The sequence below is a fragment of the Cornus florida genome, unplaced genomic scaffold (assembly GCF_030987335.1).
Source record: "Cornus florida cultivar Cherokee Brave unplaced genomic scaffold, ASM3098733v1 CherokeeBrave_3.0.0_Hap2_Chr07, whole genome shotgun sequence".
Taxonomy (NCBI): Eukaryota; Viridiplantae; Streptophyta; class Magnoliopsida; order Cornales; family Cornaceae; genus Cornus; species Cornus florida.
The window spans coordinates 82,407,140-82,431,309 of record NW_026775577.1 but is presented as its reverse complement, the minus strand read 5'-3'; the positions used below and the strand labels follow the sequence as shown (position 1 = coordinate 82,431,309).

Genomic DNA, 24,170 nt, shown 5'->3' with positions numbered 1-24,170 from the left:
ATGGTCACATTTTAGCTATTACAAGAGCATTCTTGTTTCAAAAAAATGTTCCTAAGCAATATTGGGGGGAAGCGGTTTTAACTGTTGCTCATATGATAAACAGATTGCCTACAAAGGTTCTTGATTTTAAGTCCTATGCAAATTTTAACGAAATTCTTTCCTAATTTCAATGCTTCAAGTAGTCTTGTTCCCAAAATATTCGGTTGTGTTGCTTTTGTCCATTTGCATTCTCAAAACAGGGAAAAACTTGATCCACGGGCTGTCAAATGCATCTTTATTGACTATTCTTCCACTCAAAAGGGGTACAAATGCTATCATCCTCCCATAAGAAAATTCTATGTGTCAGCTGATGTCACTTTTGTCGAAGAAGATCATTACTTTACTGGTCCTTATCTTCAGGGGGAGATCTCATTCACGGAAGATAAGGACAAGGATCTTTTTCTTCTTGATTTTCCATTGTCCTCCTCCTCGGTTCCTATCTTTGTTGTCCAGCCAAACACTTAGTCCGTTCCTATTGACACTCAGTCCATTCCTGTTGATCAACCTGAGCTAGTCCAGCCTAAGCCAAACATTCAGTCCGAATCCATGCAACCTGAAACCGAGCCTCATACACCCAAGTCACAAGAGACGATAAAGGAAAGCAAATTCAAGACTACTCGTCTACTGCTGGTTTTTTCAAGTAGGGCACCAATCACTCAATCTGTGCAGGTTCAATCACCCAAATCAACCCTTGCTCTTGGACTTAGCGAGGTAATTACTGAACCTATTTCTAATGAATATGGTGTCATTGAAGTTCTTGATCAAAGTGATTATGATATTCCCATTGCTATTAGAAAGAAAACTAGAGCATGCACCAAACACCCTCTATGCTTATTCATGTTATACAAGAATTTGTCCCATAACCACAAAGCCTTTCTCACAAGCCTAAACACAATCTCCATTCCCAAAACCATATCCGAGGCATTAGGTAATGAGAATTGGAAGAATGCCATGAAGGTCGAAATGGAAGCACTTGAGAAGAACAAGACATGGGACTTGGTGAAATTGCCAAGAGCGAAGAAACCGGTGGGATATAGATGGGTATTCACGGTGAAATACAAGTCAGATGGTTCGTTGGAGAGGTACAAAGCAAGGTTAGTTGCTAAAGGCTATACCCAAACGTATGGAATAGATTATCTTGAGACATTTGCTCTTGTTGCGAAGATGAACACCGTTAGAGTGTTGTTGCCATTGACTGCTAATCTGGGCCGGAAATTTCAGCAATTCGATGTCAAAAATGCATTTTTACATGGTGATCTCAAGGAGGAGGTTTATATGGAAGTTCCACCAAGGTTTGGTTCGAATACAGGACAGGTGGTATGCAGGTTAAGAAAGGCGTTGTACGGATTAAAACAGTCTCCAAGAGCTTGGTTTGGAAGGTTTGCCAAGGTAATGCTCGATATGGGATACAAACAGAGCCAAGGCGATCACACCTTGTTTGTAAAGCACTTGACTTCAGGGGGAGTGACTACATTGTTAGTCTATGTAGACGACATTATAGTGACAGGTGATGATTTGGAAGGAATGGAGAATTTAAAGAAGTGTTTAGTGAAAGAATTCAAAATCAAAGAGCTCGGCAAACTAAAGTATTTTCTCGGCATTGAGGTAGCACATTCTTTGGAAGGAATTTTTATATCTCAGAAAAAATATGTAACAGATTTGCTGATGGAAACAAGCAAGTTAGGTTGCAGACCAGCAGAGACGCGTATAGAGTTCAACCACGGGCTTGGAGATGCTATGGAAGACACGGCAGTAGATAAAGGCTCCTATCGGAGACTTATGGGAAGGCTTATCTACTTGTCACACACTAGACCAGACATAGCCTATGCAGTTAGTGTTGTAAGTCAATTCATGCACAATCCCAAATAGTCACATCTTAAGGCTATGTATCGAATCCTTCAATACTTAAAAGGCACACGGGGCAAAGGAATTCTATTTAAGAAGGGGGAGGGCCTAACTCTTGAAGCCTACACTGATGCAGATTATGCAGGGTCTGTAATTGACAGTAGATCTACGTCGGGTTATTGCACTTTTCTAGGAGGCAACCTTGTGACTTGGAGGAGTAAAAAATAGAATGTTGTGGCAAGATCCAATGCAGAAGTGAGTTTAGAGCAATGGCAACTGGGATTTGCGAATTATTATGGCTGAAAATTGTCGTAGAAGGTCTAAGAGTCAAGTGGGAAGATCCAATGAAGCTTTATTGTGACAATAAGTCAGCCATTAATATTGCACATAATCCAGTGCAACACGACCATACGAAGCACGTTGAAGTTAACAGGCACTTTATAAAGGAGAAGCTTGACAGTGGCCTAATTTGCACTCCATTTGTTTCCACTAGCAATCAACTTGCAGACATACCCACCAAAGGATTGTCTGGGACGTTTTTTCAGAGACTAGCAAGCAAGCTTGGAATGGATGATATCCGTTCACCAGCTTGAGAGGAAGTGTGGAAAATTCGGTTCTATAAATAAGGAAACCGTGTGCGTATAGCTGCAATTAGCTAAGGAAACCGTGTGTGTATAGCTGTAATTAGCTAGGAGATTTTGTAATGTTTTTGTCATTGTAATCCCTGATTTTAGGGAATTAGTTTTTGGTCAATATCTCTAGGATTAGACAATTTCCTAGTTTTAAAGTTTCCTAATTTAGATTCTCTGAAGTGTATATAACAGTGTAATTTCATTGTGATTTCAATACAATTGAATTTCAGCCCAATTTGTGTCACTAACACTCCCCCTCAAGCTGGTTTGAAGATATCTTCCATAGCCAGCTTGCTCGTCAATTTCTCAAATTGTTTCTTGGACAGACCCTTTGTAAGAACATCTGCAATCTGTTCATCAGCTGGTATATAGGCAATACAAATCTACCCGTTCTCCATTTTCTCCTTGATAAAGTGCTTGTCTACCTCAACATGCTTGGTTCTATCATAAAGAACAGGATTATGTGCTATTGAGATTGCCGCTTTGTTATCACAGTATAGCTTTATCGGAGAGGGACATGAGACCTTCAGTTCGTCTAAGATTCTCTTAACCCACAACACCTCACAAATTTCGTAGGCAACTGATCTAAATTCGGCTCCAGCACTACTTCTTGCCACCACATTTTGCTTTTTACTACGCCAAGTAACAAGGTTTCCTCCAGTACAGCAGCCAGAGGTTGACATTCTATCGGTTATACTCCCAGCCCAGTTTGCATCTGTATATACTTCAATTTGTAGGTGACCGTGCTTTTCAAACAGCAGGCCCGCCCTTCCCTGGTGATCCCTTTAAGTACCTTAGGATTCTGTACACAGCCTCGAAGTGTGTGAGTGCATAAATTGACTTACCTTGCTCACAGCAAAAGCTATATCTGGGCGAGTATGCGACAGATAAATCATTCTACCAACCAGCCTCTGAAATTGTTCCCTCTTCTTCACATCGTCGGGTTTAGCAGATTGGAGCTTCAAATTAGGTTCAATTGGTGTCTCTGCTGCCTTGAGTAGACCCGACTCTCCAAGAAGATCCAGCATATATTTTCATTGAGACACGAAAATGCCCTTTTTAGACATGGCAAATTCCATTCCATGAAAATACTTTAAGGCTCCCAAGTCCTTGATCTCAAAGTCAACAGCAAGAACTCTCTCGAGTCTTTTGAGCTCAACATAATCATCACCTGTTAATATTATATCATCAACATAAACAATCAAAATAGCAATCTTCCCTTCTTTTGAGTGCTTATAGAACATAGTGTGATATGCCTGACTTTATGTATATCCGTGGCCCTTTACAGCTTTCCCATATCGCTTAAACCATGCTCTGGGAGATTGTTTGAGGCCATACAGGGATTTTCTTAGGGCCTGTTTACTAACACTTTTACTTTCTGATTTCTACTGTCAATTCATAAAAATAGAAAGTAAAAGTGAAAATTATGTTTATTAACATATTTTTGTTTTTTTACTTTCAAAAAGTACTTTCACATTTTAGGAAAGAAAAAGAAAGCACAGATTCCTCACTTTCTTGTTTTCTCCATTGTAGCGGATGAATTACTTCCAATACTGCAGCGGAACTTAAAAAAACGTTATGTTCGGTCATTTATAACAATACCCACTATTGTCTCTCCCATGTACCACGACGATGGCCACCAGATGGGCAACTCCGACAAAGATGATTCGCCGATCGGCATCGCCGGCAACCACCATATCGGTGATGATGGGACTTAGGTAAGTTATGCTTTCCTCAAATCTGAATTTTTTCTATCTCATCCTCAGGACAAAATCCCCTCTTCCTCCCTCTGTTTTCTTACAATTGAATCCTTTTCACAAAATCTTAGAGTTAGGCACACAACAACGAATAAAACGATGAAGATTCCGACGGCGACAATGAGAATCAATGCGGTGACGACAACGGCAAAAGGCTCATCCAATTGGCGATGGCAATGATCATGTTACGAGGCCTAGACTCACTAACGTGGTTGTTGCGACAAAGGGATTTCGGTGAAAGTTATGGCTTTGAAGATAATGCGTTGAGATGGTTTGATTTCCGATCTGAGACTACACGACGGTGGGATCGGAGTTTTTTTTTTTTTTTTTTTGACACTGTGATTGGAGCAATTGCAATTGTAGTGGGAAGAGGGGGTTTTAGATGGTGGTGAACATCTTGGTTCTGGAAGAAAATTTAATTTTGTGTTGGAAAGAGGTTTGTGGTGACATTATTGATGTTTGAAAGCTATGATGGGAGGTGGTGGTGGTTTTTGGTAGTGCTTGTAATTAGGTAGAAATGGGGGTTAGTGGATGCGAACCTGAACTGGGGGATGGTAGATGATAGAACTGGTAGATGATAGAATTGCAGTTATGGTAAAAAACAAAAGCAAAATCATGATTATTAAACTTAATTTTGTTATTTTGCTTTCAAAATTTTAATGAATATAAGATATTACTAAACATAATTTCACTTTCTATTTCAGCTTAAGAAATCAAAATCATAATTTTACTTTTGAAGGAAGCAAAAGTAAGAAAGTGAAAGCGTTAGTAAGCGGGCCCTTCGTCTACACACTTTCCCTTCACCAAGACGTTCTTCAAACCCCGGTGGTAGGCTTATAAAGACTTCCTCTTCCAAATCCCCGTTTAAAAATGCGTTTTTTACATCTAGATGGTGTAATGGCCAGTCAAAATTAAATGCTAAGGATAGTAAGACACGGTTTGAATTAATCTTTGCGATTGGAGCAAAAGTCTCCTGATAATCAATACCTTGTGTCTGTGTAAATCCTTTTGCCACTAAACGTGCCTTGTACCTTTCTATACTTCCATCAACTCTACACTTAACTGTAAACACCCATTTGCATCCTACCGTTTTCTTCTCCCAGGGTAAGTTAACTATCTCCCAAGTCCCATTCTTTTTCAGAGCATTCAACTCTTCCAAAACTGCCAATTTCCAATCCGGATTATCTAAAACTTGCTGAATGATTCTCTGGATAAACAGGTGGGAAATTTTTGAGGTAAAAGCTTTATGAGACTTAGAAAGCCTATGGTAAGACACATATTTCGCAATAGGATGTTCTGTACAGGTTCAGACTCCCTTTCTAAGTGCTATAGGTACATCAAGATCGAAAGCAGTAGGAGCGGAATTTGACAAAGAAGGATTAGAATTACCTGGAGTAGTAGATGGACCATCGCTCGGAGACAGTGGTTGGTCTTGTGCTAGAGTAGCAGGCAAGTCTTTATTTTTTGATAAGTACTCCTTCTAGTGTAAACACAGAGCAATGAGTCTAGATTATTAGAGGTGGAAAGATAAAGAACAGGTACGAGAAAGAAGGTATTAGGCAGAGGAACAACTGTTTCCCAAAACTGAGCTTCTATTCACTATCTCCCCCTAAACACAGTTTTGTCCAAAGTAAGGCTAACTTTCCACAAACGATACATCCATACTCACAGAAGTGTTTTTGTTTTAGGATTATAACACTTGTATCCCCTTTTATTTGGCGCATAACCGATAAACACACATTTTTCTGCCCTATGATCAACTTTGGATCGAAGCCTACTAGGTATGTGAACAAACAAAGTGCACCCAAAAATTTTCAAGGGTGAGTCAAAGAAAAGTCGACATTCAGGGAAAAAGTTTTTGAAACACTCTAAAGGTGTAATAAATTTTAAAATACGAGTAGGCATTCTATTTATTGAATCCCCTTTTCCTTTAAAAAATTCCCAAAAATTGATTGAAATACTCAGTTCCATTATCATAATGAAGTATTCTTATTTTTGTTTGAAATTGGTTTTCATCCATATTATAAAAAATTTTGAACAAATTTTCAACTTCAGATTTATCATTCATCAAATATACCCAACATAGCCGAGTGTGATCATCTATGAAAGTTACAAACCATTTTTTTCTAGAAGATGTGGTAATTTTTTAAGGACCCCAAACGTCACTATGAATTAAGTAAAATGGTTTTGAGGCACAATATGGTTTTGAACTGTACGTAGTACGATGGCTCTTTGATAAATGACAACTTTCACATTGAAAAGACGAACAATCCACATTTTTAAATAGAACAAGAAATAGATACTTCAAATAAGAAAAACTAGGATGTCCTAGTCTAAGATGCCAAATCATTATTTGTTCACGGACAGAGAGAGAACTAATACTAGTACCAAAGCCTTAAGCTTGTTTATTACAGAGGAAGTTGTCATCAAAATAGTAAAGACCGTCCTCCATTCTAGCACTGCCAATCATCATCTCCGTGCTCAGGTTCTGAATACCACAGTGAGAGTCAAAAAAGGTAACATGACATTTAGAATCTTTAGAGAGTTGACTCACAGATAAGAGATTACAGGCAAGATTAGGGACATGAAGGATAGATTTTAGGGTGATTTTTTCAGAAATTTTGATAGAACCTTTTCTTTTCTTTTTTCCTAGTTGCTACTCACACACTTGTCTCTTTTGAGACTTGAACCCCTGACCTCCCTTTGAGAAGTAAGAGGTTGATACTACTAGGCATAGAACCTTTTCCTGCAATAGATGAAAATCTTCCATCTGCAATTCTAACTTTTTTTATTACCAGAACAAGACGAATAAGAATGAAATACATGAGAGAGATTTGTCATGTGATCAGAAGCACCCGAATCAATGATCCAAGGTGTAGGACTAGAATGACAAGAGAAAGCACTAGAGTTGCTACCTGTATAAGCCAAAGAAACATAAGGAATACCAGACTCTGGATTAGATTTCAGCAGCTTCAGAAGATAATCCATCTGCTCTTTACTAAAGGGACCAGCATCAGCCTCATTTGCAGAAGCAGATCGGTCTCCAGGCTTGCTGCTCTTCCAGTTGTTGGCAGGTTTGCCATGAATCTTCCAATTGTTGCAGAAATCACACCATATCCGAGGCTTGTTCTCAGCACTGCACTGGCTATTGGAAGTTCAGCTCGCATTTGCATCAGCAACGACTGGGGCAGAATTTTCAATCGATGCCTTAGCCCCCTTTTTTTCGAGCATAACACTATGGCGGCTTTCCTCCCTCCGAACTTCAGCAAATACCTCTCCAAGTGAAGGAAGAGGACCACGACCAATGATCCTTCCCCTTACTTCATCAAATTCTACGTTCAGAACAGCGAGAAATTTGTAGATGCGATCGTTTTCCACTGTCTTCTTGTGGTGATTGCAATCATCTGGAGATTTCCATTCATAGTTATGGAAAATATCCAGATCTTGCCCCAGCCTTTTCAACATATTGAAGTATTTGGTGACGTTGTCTTCCCCTTGTTGAATTTCTTTGAGCTGCAATTGCAGTTCGTACACTTGGGATTGATTGTCAAGGTCAGAATACATCTGGTGAATATTATCCCAGAGTTCCTTGGAAGTGGGATAGCACATATAGTTAGAGGCAATGTCTTCATCCATGGAATTAACAAGCCAGGCCATAACCATGGAATTTTCTGCATCCCAAGTGGCATAAGTCGTATCCTTCAAATCAAGTGCCTTTGTATCATCCCAATCTTTCCTCTCCCTCGAATATACATACGCACTAATTGAGACTAGCGCAGAAAATTGTCTCCATTAAGACATATAGTGGTTATCTGAACAAAGTGCGAATCAGAATTGGGACCACAGTTTTCAGTAGGCTTAGAAGAGACTTCAGACATCGTGAGAAACTAGGGTTTCGATTTAAGAAGAAAAAGAAAAAAAAAAAAAAAAAAAAAAAGAAAATGTGGAATTTACCAAAGAATAAGTCCTGGTAATTTTTTTCGGAATGCAAAAAAGAGTCAGAAATTAAGTTCCTACTCTAATACCATCTAAACAAGGAATTAAGAGAGAATTGTTTTAGTGAAATGGAATTTCATTGATACTGAGAATGATATACACGTACACTACTTATAGGCTATACAAGGTATTAAAAAAGGAACAGAATAACTATACAACTAATTTTCCTTATTTACAGAGTTAACTAGGCCTATATTTAAACATAAAATACAGCTAGGCAATCCCTAGAGATCAGCAATAAATCTCAACAAAATATTCTCCTTTCCAACAGTCCTACCATGTTGAACTGGATTGTTGGTAATGCTAATAGCTTCCTTGTTGTCACAATACAAATTCATTGACTCGCGAACAAGATAACCCAACTCATTCAACATAGTTTGTAGCCATAACAACTCACAAATTATGTGTCATGGATCTAAACTCAGCCTCTGCACTAGATCTAGCTACTACAGACTATTTCTTGCTTCGCCATGAAACAAGATTCCCTCCAACAAATGTGCAATATCCTGAAGTAGATTGTCGATCTGTCACAGACTCTGCCCAATCAACATCCGTATAGGCTTCAACGCGCAAGTGGCCATTACGGCCAAACAATATCCCCTTACCAGGTGAACCCTTGAGGTAGCGAAGAACATGATGATCCGCCTCAAGATGAGGTGTACGTCAAGCATACATAAACTAACTAATCACACTAACAGCGTAGGAAATATTTGGACGTGTGAGAAATACATAAATTAGTTTCCCAACCAATCGCTGAAACCTTCCCACATCACTTAATGGGTTGCCATCCACATCATTAAGCCTATGATTCTGCTTAATGGGAATATTAATAGGTTTAGCTCCAAGCGTACCGGTTTTAGCCAACAAATCTAACGCATACTTCCGTTGAGAAATGGTGTCCTTTCATGGATCTGCACACCTCGATGCCAAGAAAGTATCTCAATGGTCCAAGGTCTTTAACCTCAAACTCTGTCCCCAAGAATGACTTCATTCGATGAATCTCTTTTGGATCATTTCCAGTGATAACAATATCATCAACATATACAATAAGGGCAATGGTGCGGTCCCCGTGCTTCTTGATAAAGAGAGTATGATCTGACTCTGTGTGTACCCCTCTCTTCACAGCAGTGCTGAACTTCCTTAACTAAGCACGTGGTGACTGCTTTAACCCATACAAGGCTTTATTCAGCTTGCACACTAAATTCTGACCATTGGCAAGCTTAAACCCTGGTGGAATAGTTATATACACCTTTTCCTCCAAGTCACTATGAAGGAAAGCATTCTTTACATCTAGCTGATGTAAAGGCCAAGACAAATTAGCTGCCAAAGAAAGAAGGACACGTATAGAGTTCATCTTGGCAACTGGAGCAAATGTTTCCAAATAATCAATCCCATAGGTCTGAGTGAAGCCCTTTGCAACTAACCGGGCCTTATATTGCTCAATTGTTCCATCTGCGTGATACTTTATTGTGCCATTTGCATCCTACTGGTTTCTTACCCCTAGGCAATGAAACAATATCCCAAGTACCATTCTTCTCAAGGGCTTTCATTTCCTCGAGCATGGCTTCCTTCCATGGAGTTTAACTGAAAGCATCTAAAACACTCTTAGGATCAAAAACAGACGAGATAGAAGAAGTGAAAGCACGATATGTTGGAGATAAGGCATCATAAGATACAAACTGAGATATAGGATGTTCGACGAACACCCTTACGAAAGGCAATAGGGACATCAAGAGTATCAATGTCAACTGAGGGATTACCTAGATCGAGGGAGACTTCTTAGTCTTGGGGTGAGTCAATGACTTGTTTTGCCCTCCTAGTATAGATAATTGGCTATTTTCCCTGCTGCAAATCATTAGTGTTAAGAGAAGTACACACAAGCACCTCAATGAGAAGCTCCCCCCGAATGGGAACAAGCAATGGAAGAGGACATTCCCTCTGAGTAGAAGACGGATTCTATACATGAATAGTAGTCTCCCCCTATAGAGAATCCCGAGCACGGGAAAAAAACGGAAGAGACTCGAAGAATGTAACATCCATAGAGACAAACCGACAACGAGTGGTAGGGTTATAACACCGATACCCCTTTTGAGTGGCGGAGTATCCAGGAAAACCACATTGGATTGCATTAAGGTCCATTTTGTCGTTGCGATGATTAATGTGAACATAACAAACACAACTAAAAAACTTCTATTTACATAGATATTAATCATTTCCACAAGAAACGGTGAAATTTTTTTCTGAAGAGTTCCGTAACAGAGATGCAGTCTGACTCTACTATTACGATCAGTCACTGGAGTCATCCATTCCGGTGAAATTCTCTGTTACCTTTTCTTTGTTTTCCTCTCTTCCCATCTTTGTTGTTGAGTGTGGATCTATGAAGTATTTTCTTGAAATCGCAAGGCTTCCTCCTCTCTTTCAAGGAGGAACGGTTGAAGCTACAAAGGCACACAGAGGTCCTTTGATCTATCTGGATGAGGCCTCAATTTCAAGACGTAGGGAAGATCTATTGTCTTGTTTGGTGGGGAAGTTCAACAAAGAGGTTGGGGATTGTGCTAAAATTGCAGATTGGGTGACGCGAGCTTGTACATTTCATGTGGTGTTGCTGTCTCACCATTACCTGATTCGTTGCTTCTTTTTCGCCTTCCATCTCAATCGGAGGCCCATCGGGTTTTGAAGGAGAGATGGCGAGATTGTTGTGGGGCGATGTTGAACGTGGATATTTGGAGCTTTAGGGTGGGATGCGCTGGAATTTTGAAGAAACAGGGACAGGAAAGGGTCCGGCTATTTAGACTTCCTCTTCATCTTTGGTGTCATTCTCTTTTTGTTACTGTGGGTGACTTCTGTGGAGGATTTATATGGGTTGAAGCAGATGAGAATAAAGATGCTGAAAGTGTCAGCAACACGGTGCATTATGGAAGCATTTTCCCTAAGGCGATTTTCATCCACGATGGGAGATTGTGTTATAAAATTGTGATTTCGGAAGAAACCCCACCGGGGCTTATACCTACCACAGAAAGTTTAGAAGGTGGAGATGGTGCTCATATCATGAAGGAAGAAGACTATTGGAAGCTTCTGAGTATGGGGACGAGAGGGGCCGAAGAACTTCAGAAGTGGATGGATGAACGGGAGTTGCAGAGGCCGGTGAGATCTGTCGGTGGACGACGCACTGGCGTTCATGCGCGTGCAACGAGTAGTAATGTGGGGAAGAGTGGAGTTCTTCGTGGTAGTCGTAGAAGCCATTATCTGGATCCCAATGGTTTGAATTTCAAACAGTTGACGCATGTACGGGGGTGATCTTTTGGCGCTGGTAAATCATGCATGCATTATCAGGATTCTTCCTGTTCTCAATGGAAGATAGCTTTGGGCTCATGTGGCCGACAACGGGTGAAAGCAGGAGGTTAAATTCAGTAGAAGTTGGGCCTAGATGTGATGGGCCAAGACATTTTGGGTCACCTAATCTTTTTGCTCCTACTGGGCCTGTTTTAGTTAAGGACTCTTTTAATCTATGTAGCACGGACACGATACGACACAGATACGTCAACACGTCAAATTTTTAAAAAGTAGGACACGGGTACGGCGTGGACACGGCTACATAATAAAATAATTTTTTATTATTATACATCTATTCAGTAATACTATTGTAAAACTTTAATTCATTTATAATTTCTTTATTAAGAGTTGCTCTGAAATGAATTAGAAAATGAAATTATGTCTTTATTGTAATACTTTTTATACCATATATACCATTATTTCACTACTTTGTCACGATAGTATTCATATTATTTTCAAGATTACTGGGTAGACTTGTGTTAGAAATGTTCGAGAAGTGTCCGAAATAATAAAATTAATTTTTATTTATGGACACTGTTGGGGAGCGAAAGCGTGCAAATACAAGGATTCAAAGACAGTCAACAAAGCAATCACACACAAACACAAGATATACATGGTTCAGCCAAAACCGGCCTACGTCCATGGATGAGAAGAGATTCCACTATGATTTGTAGAGATATTACAACAATAGAGTACCAACACCACCACTCCACGAGTCTATTTCCTCGCTACTAGCGTCACTGGTGTTTTTCCTACTCTACCAACCCACAAACTACCTCTACCCATCAACTCCCTCATGAGACTACATGTCTCTCAATCTCATAAGTATCAACCCAAAGCTTATGTATCTATTTATAGAGTTCCAAATCCAATTTCTTGTTGGACAAGGATTACAATTTCTTAGAGGCCAAGACTTGCCAAACAAGAAATTACCAAACATAATACAATTCTAAAATAGAAACATAATTAGAATACGAATTTGAGACACAAATTCTAACAATCTCCACCTTGGCTCAAATTACATCCAGCCAATCATCGCTTCCCGTGGCATTGATCAAGACAATTCTTTTATAGCTTTAATCTTGACGATACTCCTGCAAAACTCCGATTGTCCACATTATATGTTGCTCGATCAATCAAACCTCTAAGGCTCCACCTTGACCACTCGAGCTCCATGCCATATAACAAAGCCGATTGACTCCACGTGCACTCATTGTAGCACTCGTTGAGACTTCTTGTGTTTTCTGGATCTCCTTCACATTTGGCTTTGATACCAATTTGTTGCAGGCAGAGAAAGCGAGCGAATACAAAGAGTCAAAGACAGCCAACAAAGCAATCACACACAAACACAAGATATACATGGCTCAACCAAAACAAGCCTACGTCCATGGATGAGAAGAGATTCCACTATAATTCGTAGAGATAATACAACAATAGAGTACCAACACCACCACTCTACAAGTCTATTTCCACGCTACCAGCGTCACCGGTGTTTTTCCCACTCTACCAACCCACATAGTACCTCTATCCATCAACTCCCTCATGAGACTAAATCTCTCTCAATCTCATAAGTCTCAACCCAAAGCCTATGTATCTTGTGATATTGTGGACAATTAGTCTCCTGTAGCCCATTATATAAGGGCGCTTAGGGTTTGAAGTGAGGTAAGAGAGAAATTCTGAAATTCGTACAGAAACAGAACGAGGGGCTGAACACTTGTAATCTCTGATTTTACACATAGTGAAAACTTTCGCCGGATCCCAACCGTGAACGTAAGCTGTTGCCGAACCACGTATAAATCTTTGTGTTCGTTATGTGGCGTGTTTATTTTTCTGTCGTGATTCTTGATTCAACTTGGGTTCGTTGCGTTTGTCATAACAAACTGGTATCAGAGCTTTCGGTTCGAAGCAGGGATGTAGTCCACGTTTCTGGAAATCGAGAAGTTAACGGCAGAAACGATTTCAACCTGTGGCGGGTTAGGATGCAGGCTTTGTTGGTTCAACAAGGGTTATCCAAGGCGCTGACGGGGAAGGATGCACTACCAGAAAAGATCAAGGACAAAGATGAGGTTATAGAGAAAGCACACAGTACGATTTTGTTGTGCTTGAGTAACGAGGTTCTGCGAGAAGTTATTGGAGAGACTACGACGGATGGGCTGTGGCAGAAGTTGGAGTCCCGGTATATGACGAAATCTCTTGCGAATAGCTTGTATCTAAAGAAGCGGTTGTTCACTCTTCAAATGCACGAAGGTTAGTCTCTAATAGACCATGATGACAAGGTAAATAGTATCATCATGGACTTGAATAATATTAATGTCAAGATAGAGGATGAATATCATGCTATTATTCTATTGTGTTCTCTACCACCCTCGTATGAGAACTTTGTAGATACAATAATGTATAGCAGAACTGCTTTGTCCATGGAAGACGTGATGGCAACTCTAAATTCTAAGGAGTTGCAGAAAAGGGCGTTTAAGGGTAACGGAAAACGTGGCTGTTACAAAGGAAATTTAGTTTTTCCACATTGAGCTGAGGTGTGTGACACGTTGCTATGGTCCTAGTGTGAGTGTATGCACTGCTATTACATTTCTTAAAGGCTAAGTTTGGATAAGAATGTTATTACAGCCTTATCTACGTGAGCTGTAATTTTTGGTACACTAGAGGACAAAACAACTTAGTTGGCAAGGGTATATTGGTCCATTCACAGGAGGAATGTCGGAACATTCTCTAAGAAATGATTGGCTCATTACAGAAGGACTAGTGTAGTGAGTTTCACTATATATATGCTGTGATAGAGATTTTAGGGTTTTAAGCCTTGTCGAAAACCCTAAGAGCAACCTGCATTATACTATACTCGAGAGCTTCAAATGAACAATGATTTCTAAGGTGTTTGATGATGATCTAAACCAGAAATCTCCACTGAATTGATCCTTGTAGCTATGTTCATACATGAAGGCCATTTACTGTTAAGGAATGCTGGTGCAAGGTTGGTTTGAAGGTTAAGTTTGAGCCTAAGGTTGCTGAGGTGCTAGGTCAAGGTTGAGACAGGTAAATTTGAGCTATTTACATTTGTTGAGCACTTGTTCTTGAACTATACTTTGCTGCAAATGGATTCTTACTCTCAGACTTGTGATTTGGCCTATTATCTGGTTTAGCCTTGTGATTCATATATAGATTGATTATATCTTGCTATACAATGTTTGATCTACCCTCTAGCAAGTTTGTATTGATGAATCAAGGCTGTTGAAGTTGGCATTTGGACAGAACTTTGGTTGTCTCAGGTTTTGACCTACCAAAACCCTAAGTTCTTGAGTGAACAGTTGTTGTCAAGCCTTATTTGTGATTGTAATGATATATAGATGATGTACTTATTATGTTTATCATCTGAGCATGATTATATTGGTGATATAAGGCTGTGGAAGTGATTACAGAATTTTCAGGACACAGATTTTCCATTTTACCCCTCTAACCCTAGTTTCTGCAGAAAGGGTTTTAGAGGCCTGAGATTGTTGGTTTAAGCTGCACAACCACTCTTATCTTTTGTGTATACTTGAATACTATTGATATGTATCCTTTTATATGTATTGGTGAACTATGAGAGCTTGTAGGGTCCAAGCAAGGGTGCTTAGGACAGGGGGAGTGCAGCGAGCACTATGTTGAGCTAGTGTGTGTGTAGTGGCTGTGAAAACTAGCGTCTTATCTTGTACAAGGGTGTGTGCAGAGAGTGAGACAGCTGAGTGCGTAACTACTTGCATATAGCTAGTGGAGCTTATTATTGGTTGAGGCCAAGAACAAAGGTTTTTCCCTATTAAGAGGGTTTCCTAGTACATCTTGTGTTTTATGCCTTGTGTGTATTTGTTGAGCTTGCAGTGAGATTGGAAAAGATTATTTTAACCAATTCACCCCCCCTCTTATTCTAACAGTTCATAGCCAAGAACCTTAGAAGGCATGCAATTGATAAGGTATGCAGCCGTTAAGGCTGCATTAGCCCAATAACTTTTAGGCACTCCCATCCCAATTAGAAGAGAACAGGTCACCTCCGTAAGATGACAATGTTTTCTTTCAGCTACACCGTTTTGTAGTGGTGTTTCGGCACATGAGGTTTGATGGATAATCCCATTATCAGCAAAAAAAGTGAGGCAAGACCACAATATACATAAACTCTCCTCCAATATCAGATCGAAAGATTTTGAGCGGACAACCAAACTGAGTACATACCATCTTGTGAAAGGTTTTAAAGATGGAATGAACTTCATCTTTGGTTTTCATAAGATAAAGCCAAGTATAACGACTAAAGTTGTTGTAAAGCATAAAACGGAAGCAAAGAGAGAAATAAAACAAATGGAATACACAGATATTACATTGTTCAGCCCACTAGGGCCTTCATCTACGGCACAAAGAGCCCAAAGGGCTACATCACTTTTATAATACTCTCTCAATTCATACATAATACAATGGTGGAGGCTCCTTTATACAGGAGAAGAAATTATAAGAATGGAAAGAACTAGAAAATAGGAAACAAGGAGAATTTTTCATAACTGATTCCTCTAGTAACACCAAAACTTTAATAATATGAAACAACATCAATTACTGAAACATTTTCCTCCACTGATTCCTCCATTAAATCTTCAATACTCCCCCTCAAGTTGAAGCATGAATGCCCAACTTGCCATTAAGATGATGAGTAACAAGTATGAATGATGAAGAGAGAAGAGAGAAGACGAAGAACAATGCTACCAAAGACACCAACAGCCCAAACAAGTCAACAAAAAACTGCCGGAGACACGGCAAAGGTGAGGACAATGCTACCAAACACACCGGTAGCCCAAACAAGTTGATAAAAACTGTCGGAGACACTTCAAAAACGAAGACAATGATACCGAACACACCTACAGCCCAAACAAGTCAATAAAAACTGATGGAGACACGGCAAAGGCTAAGAACATTACTGCTGAACAAATTGGCAGCCCAAACAAGTCACAAATAGCACCAAGAAACCCTTAGCAACATTTCAGATGCCAAGGGAATACCCCAAAATAGGGGTCCGAACCTAGGAAGAGAAATTAGGCTGTAATACCATGTTGTAAAGCATAAAACGGAAGCGAAGAGTTAAATAAAACAAATAAAACACACAGATATTACCGAAATATTTTCCTCCACTAATTCCTCCATTAAATCTTCAATAAAAATCATCAACAAACACAACAAAGTAGCGAAAACCAAGTAACGAAGTAATAGGTTCAGGTCCCCACACATCAAAATGAACAAGCTACAAAGGAGCTGTACTTTTATTAATACTAGAAGGATAAGAAACACGACATTGTTTGGCAAGAACACATGTTTCACAATTTAACTCAAAAGATTCAACAGAAGCAAACTAGGGAAGCATCTGCTTCAAAACAGAAATAGGTAAATAACCGAGTCTATTATGCCATCGCTTCAACATATCTTTATTGACATTACTATTCCTAACACTGGATTGATTTGCAACATAATAAGAAGTTGGCCTTGCGTCCAGCAAATACAAGCCATTGTCCTCACGTCCACTCCCAATCGTCTCCCGCATGTCCAAATCCTAAAACACATAGTCAGATGGAAAAAAGGTTACACTACCATTCAAGCCTTTTGTAATGTGACTGATAGAAAGAAGATTATTGGTAAACTTTAGGACATGAAGGACAGATGACAAGGGAAGTTTAGGTGGCAGAAACAGTGCCTTTCCCCGTAATAGAGGAGAAGGTGCCATCAGCCACTCTAACCTTATCCCTACCCGAACATAATGTGTACGAAGAGAAGTCAAATACCATACAGTCATGTGATCAGTGGCTCTTAAACCAATGATCCAGGGTGTCCCACCAGATAATGTGGACACATAGCGTGCCGAATGAGAGGTACCTGAGCAAAGTTAGAGGTGAAGATGGAAGCATTGTGAGCTAGCAGATGTCAAAGAGCATCAACTTCAACCCCGGACAAGGAGCTCAGTAAGCTTAAGAAGGCATGACTAGTAGAAGCAGTCTCTTGGATGTGTTGTAGATAAACCCCTAAATGGACCAGACCTTGGCCTAACATTCGCATGAGCAGGAGCTGGAGTAGGGCGACTGTGTAGATTCCAGCATCTTTCCCTAGTGTAGTGCGTACGCCCATAGTGATCACAGCTTAAGTTGCTCTTATCATCTTGTTTCCCACTTGTTGAAGGATTGGGTTTGTTCCATTTTTGTGTGGCAAGAGCAGACCTTTCAGACAATGGTACTTCTGGTTCAAGCTTAGTGTATACAGGTGCAGACATAGCCTTCATTCTACTCTCCTCAACTTGGATATACGAAAACACATCTCTAACAGAAGTAGGGACTAGATACCTGCCTAACACTTGTACCCTGGCATGCTCGTATTTTGGATGCAGACCACCCAAGAACACATAGATACGATTCCTTTCTACCGTAGCCCGAAATGCTTTTATATCAGCTACACACACAAATATATAGTCTTGGTAGTGATATAACTCTTCCCATTTACCACGTAAAGTGTGGTATAATGTAGCAAGAGCTTGGTCTTCCCGCTTGAATCTTGAAATCTATTGTTGGAGCTCATACTGTTTTGCAAAATTACTAGAGGAATACGTATCTTCCACAGCCTTTTATAGTTCTTTAGTTGTTTTCACAAATAGAAACCCCTTGCTGATTCGTGGCTGCATTGACTACAACAACCACGTCATAACTAATGCATTATTTGCAATCCACTCTTTGAATTCAGGATCACTTTTGGAGGGATACGTGACAGTCACTTCGATATAGTCAATTATCCTCCGACCAGTGATATACATACGAGTAGATTAAGATCACTCCATATAGTTCGTTTCATCCAGCCTAAGAGTCATAATACAAAAGCCTGGATGGTGATGACTACTACCTCCCAACACTAGAGTCAGACTAGGAGAAGACCCAGCTTCTTTTGAAGTCACCTCTGAGCTAGACATTTTATCAAACAATTTCTGGGTATACACTCCTCAGAAACAAAACAACAACAAAATATGTAGAGAACCACCTCTCTAACATACAAACAACTGCAACTAGAGAGATTACCGTCTTCGGAGATGCATAAAAAAATGACCACATAGTCACCACACAAACCCTAGAAAGCAACAAAATAGACATACCAAAATTGCGCATGACAAAGAAAAAGCCACTGTTGCAAAACCACGCGAACGCGAAAAAAATCCAAAAAACCGCCAACCAACTCAGCGCAGAGTTGGATCCGCTGTACGTGTGAATGTTATTAACACTACTTCCTTGCAAACAAATCCCATCTTGGAATATCTTCAAAACCCTTCACACCCACTAGGGTTTACACAAACTTTCCATAGGGTTTCAACTACACACCCTAGAGCTTTACATACCACGCTCTAATACTATGTTGTCTTTAAGAGATAATCAAACTAGAAATAAAGTAGAAGATGAAGAAGAAGAGAAGGAAGAGGAGGAAAGAAAAGGAGAGAGATGGGGAAAAAGAGAGAATGAAAGAATCATTTCATTCTTCCACCACATTTTATTTATATTAAGAAGTTTCAGAAATTACACATAAGCCCCCAACATTATATAAGTAATAACAAATAAGCCCCTGACAACAGATACCTCTTTTTCATATCATATCTTGTCAACCTTGAGAATGAAAATTTAATAGCCTCATATATTAATTAAACTAATTTGTTAGTTAAGTTGATCTGAAATAATTTTTCTGATATCAAACTTAAAGGGCAAAGCCTTAAATTTATGCTTCATGCGTAACACAAGAAGAAAGGAGAAGCAAAACATACCAGCCACATCAACAAATAGATCATGTTTGAGTTTATGCACTTGGCGAAATCGGTACACAAAGATAGCCCCAAGTAGCAGAAGAATGAATGCACCGCAGCTTGCACCAGTAATCACAATTTCAAGTTTTGATTTTCTGTTCAAAACTGCCACATAATCTAAAAATTAGGTTTTGTTTAGATATTTGCATTGACAGGATCAGTAGAAAAGCAACAATAGAATGAATAAACCTGCAGGAATGGTGGAACTTGAAACACAAGGTTGCTGCAAGGTTGAGCCACAATTAAGATGAGTTCCTGTAAAGCTGATGTATGTGATGCATAAGATAGAGAACCCAATGAAAAAGAATCAAAATAGATATGTAATAACTTCGGTATTTTCTCATGTTAACAGAATAATTGAAATATTTGGTCATACAAATTCATCAAAACATAGCACTAAAATAATCAACGCAAACAGCAAATGAGGGATTTTTTTTTTTTTTTTTTTTTTTTTTTTTTTTTTGCAGGGTGAGGAAAGTAAGTTGAAAATAGATGCTCTTATAAGACATCAAAGAATGACAAATGAGTTGCAAAAATAAAAATAAAAAATAAAAAAAAGAGGAAAAACTATGACAATGATAGTTCAACAAAAAAACCTCCATTTTTTAGAACTCAAAATTCTTAGTTTTTCGTGTATAAAGGAGCATCATTTTGGGAAATGGAAGTATAAACAGACAGTAAAAAGTTCCTTTCAAATAGCCTTTTTGGAACTTGTTCTTTTTTTCATGGTCTGGCATCTAGTTCAAAGCTTTTATTGTTAGCACTCCAGAAGTCCAATGAGTTAATGTTTAACAACTCCACCATTATTAGTGTAGTTATTAAACATATAAAAATTAAAAGCATCTGCGTCCAAGATACTTCATTTGATGGAAGAACAGATGCTATCATGCATGCTACCAAAGGAAGTGGTACAATTAGTTTTTTGGAAAAAACTGGACACATTCCATCATACCAGTTAATCATTCATGACAGTAAGTTGAATTATAGGGTTTTGGAATGTTGGGGTTTGGAGAGGAAAGATAAAAGAAAGAGAGAATAAGACAGAGTAGAAAAGGAATGTAAGAAAGGGTTGTAGAATATTTTATGACATCTCTACACCCATGTATTTATATTCTTCAGAGATGTAATTACTGTTGGAAGATGTATATTATTTCCTTTGTTTTTAGGGATTTGATTGATTTCTGACTATTGTAAATTAGAACAAGATTGTAGGACAGATTGATTGCAGTAAAATAGGATAGATAGATTGATTGCTTAAAATTAGGAACAGATTTGTAGGAAGATTTTTTATTCTTTTCCTTTTATAGCTTTCCCTCTTTCCTTTATATACTTGTACAAGATGTTAATATATGAGGCAGAATATTTTACGGAGAGAATTCTACATGGTATCAGAGCAATAGTGTGAGAAAGAGAGAAAAGTTTCACGGGTCTGATATCGCTGACCTATTCTCTCTGTCCTCCTATTCTTGCTCTCTTGGTATGCAATTGTCTTGGACAACACCCTAAAGCCTTGATTCTAAACACCATAGACATCGAAACATGCCTGTCGCTACCTCTAAATCTTCTGATTCTAGTACAGCACTGCCCATTCCTTCGATTGTGACAAATCAACTTGATAACATGAGTGTGCAGATGACTTCTTACAAACTTGATGGGACGAATTATTCTGCCTGGTCCCAATTTGTGAAGTTGCACATCACAGGAAATGGAAAGTTGGGGTACTGGAGTGAAGAAACAGCCAGCGGATACTGAACCTTCCTTCTCTACTTGGTTGGAGGAGAATGCCACGTTGACGTCAAGGCTTCTTTACTCAATGACTCCGCATATTAGAGCCAGTTTTCTTCAACTTCCCACAGCTCATGCTATTTGGGAAGCTGTGGCTCAAACCTATTTTGACGGTAGTGATGCTTCTCAGATTTATGAACTGAGGGGCAGGGCAAATGAGACTCGACAACTGGGGAAGACATTGGCTAGCTATTTTTCTGCTTTGCAGGCCATTTGGCAGGAGCTGGATTTTCTCCAGCCATGTGATATGGAGTATGTTCGGGATACAACATAGCTAAAGAAAAGAATTGAGAATAAAAGGGTCTACGATTTCCTAGCTGGCCTCGACCCAGGGTTTGATTGTTAAGAAGAGAAAACAGAGCCACGACAAATTTTCAGATGTGGAAGTCATACGTTCCCTTTGGTTCTTGTTGAAACACTTGTATGTATATATGTATTTATGCTGGGGTCTTATTGTAATTAGATATAGGGTTTGTGGCCATTATGTAATTAGGCCTTTATTGTATTGTATATAACTCTCTTTATGTTTTAGGTTTAAATATATATATGAAAAATGTGGGCTGAGACTCTCACCATCTCTCTCGCCATCTCTCTCTCTCTGTATCTCTATTCTCATTATATTCAAATCTCCATTTCTACATGGTATCAGAGCAGATCGAAATTGTGAGTGTGGGAAATTGCAATTGTATTGTTCTTGTATAGATCTGTAGATCTGTTCACAGCTCGTGACGGTGGTGTTGTTGCCGTTTTGGTTGTCGACGAGCTCGCCGCCTTCTCTTGTCGTCACTGCTCGTTGCTCGTTGCTTGGTCACCGGCGGCTGTCGTCGCGTTGCTGCTCATTGTTTGGTCACCGACGGCTGTCGCGAGGTGCATTGCTGCTTGTTGATTCCATCGTCACTACGTGCTTGCCGGAGAGCTGAGAGACTAATGGTGTTTGGCTACAGGGTGCTTGCTATCCTAATCCAGGTTAATATAAACCGCATTTGTTCCGACCCGATCCAAGGTTCGACCCGTTCGACCCGAGTCAAGGTCCGACCCGATTCAAGATCCGACCAGTTCAACCCGATTTAAGATCCAACCCGTTCGACCCGATTCAAGATCCGACCCGATTTACTTACCGGTTCTGTTTCTGTTGTTCCCGGTTCAACTCTAGTCTGGCCTTCTCAGGTGCAACAGCTTCTTTGGTTTCTCGGTACAGATTTGGCATCTTAACTTGGCGGAGATAAGTTCTTTTTTTTTTTTTTTTCTTGTCATATTCATATCTCCATGCCGAACAATTCAAATGTTGCTTCTAGGTCTACTGGAGTTAAATCTTCTGCAACATATGTTGATCCTGTTGGGCTGCAAATTACTTCTATGAAATTAAGTAATTCCGATTACTTACTATGGGCTCAAGCAGTAAAGATTTCTTTAGGTGCCCGACGAAAGCTGAAGCTTATTACAGCTGATCCTTCATAAAAAACATCAGCAACATATGAGGAGTGGGAAACTGATGACTATATGGTTATGTCCTGGTTGTGGAACAGTATGGAACCTTCAATTGCATCCACCTTTATGTTTGTCAACACTGCCAAGGCAATATGGGATGCAGTTAAAGAAACTTATTCTATGGACACAAATATTTCTTGCATATATTCATTATATGAAAAGATATTTCATTCTCGTCAATCTGACTTCTCTGGTCAAGGCCTTGGTGAGCATTACAGTAATTTCAGAAGCCTGTTAGATGAGTTAAATCAGTACCACCCCTTAACTAGTGATCCTGATCTTCTCAAGCGACAATGTGAGAAATTTTTCGTTTCCATTTTTCTTGCTGGTTTGCACCCAAACCTTCATAATATTCGGGACCAGATTCTTGCGGGTGATGGAGGGCTCCCATCTTTGGGTAACATTTATTCCCGCTTACTTAGGGTTTCAGAACAATCACGTGACGCCCACTGGAGTGAAAGAAAATTCAGCTATGATGATTCCTTCTATTTTTCCACAGTCCTCTCGAGGTCGTGATAGTCCTAGTGGCAACAGAGGGTATGGTGGAAATTCAGGTGATACTCCTAGTGGCAACAGAGGGTATGGTGGAAATTTAGGTAGTTCTCGTGGCGGTAGTGGCTGTGATAGAAGTCGCAATCGCCGTGGTCGTGGACGTAGTGACACTCATATGTGCAGCCACTGTAAGGGTACTAACCATTCTGTTGAGAACTGTTGGACTCTTCATGGGAAACCAGCATAGGCAAATCAAGCAGTGTCTTCCTCTGACCTTACGGGGTCTCATCCCTCTCTTGGTCAGAATTCTGTATTACCATCACCTGCATCTACTAGTGACACTGTGACACTGTCACTATCACGAGCTGAGTTCAGTGCATTGGTCAACCGAACACATCCCAACTCTACTGATGTAGTTAATTTTGCGCAATCAGGTAATATTGCATGCTTGTCCGATTTACAGACTTCAGCATCCCCTTGGGTTATTGACTCTGGGGCTTCTACCCATCTCACAGGTGATGCCTCTCTATTTTCTAATTTTCAGAAGTCTAGTTCCTCATCTTTTGTTACTCTGGCTGATGGTAGAACATGTTCCATTATTGGCCAGGGAACAATTAAATTAACCCCATCCATTTCTTTATCCTCTGTGCAATTAGTTCCAAATTTTCCCTTTAATTTATTATCTGTAAGTAAATTGACTCAAGCTCTGAACTGTTTTGTCACATTTTATCCTTCGTCTTGTGTCTTTCAGGACCTTAACACGAAACAGACGATTGGTGGGGCCAGTAACAGAAATGGCCTGTACTATTTGGATTGCAAACCTTCCACTATTGCTTTACATTCCCAGATGTCTGTGTACCAGTGGCATTATCGGTTAGGTCATCCCTCGTTGCGGTATTTGAAGTCTACTTTGCCTTTCCTTGAGTCGGTGTCTATTTTAAATTGTGAATCTTGTCA

The 24,170-nt window shown here is 39.6% G+C and overlaps 1 protein-coding gene across 1 annotated transcript in view; it reads right to left on the bottom strand.

The window, feature by feature from the left end:
* The window catches only part of LOC132267346 (probable LRR receptor-like serine/threonine-protein kinase At5g63710), a 109,782-nt gene that overhangs the window by 45,171 nt on the left and 40,441 nt on the right, over window positions 1-24,170 (bottom strand). Inside the window, exons 8-9 of the mRNA XM_059768503.1 lie at window positions 19,638-19,711; window positions 19,410-19,553 (exon numbers count right to left, since the gene is read on the bottom strand). Of these exons, the coding sequence (XP_059624486.1) occupies window positions 19,410-19,553; window positions 19,638-19,711 (218 nt within the window). The remainder of the gene's footprint in view (window positions 1-19,409; window positions 19,554-19,637; window positions 19,712-24,170) is intronic.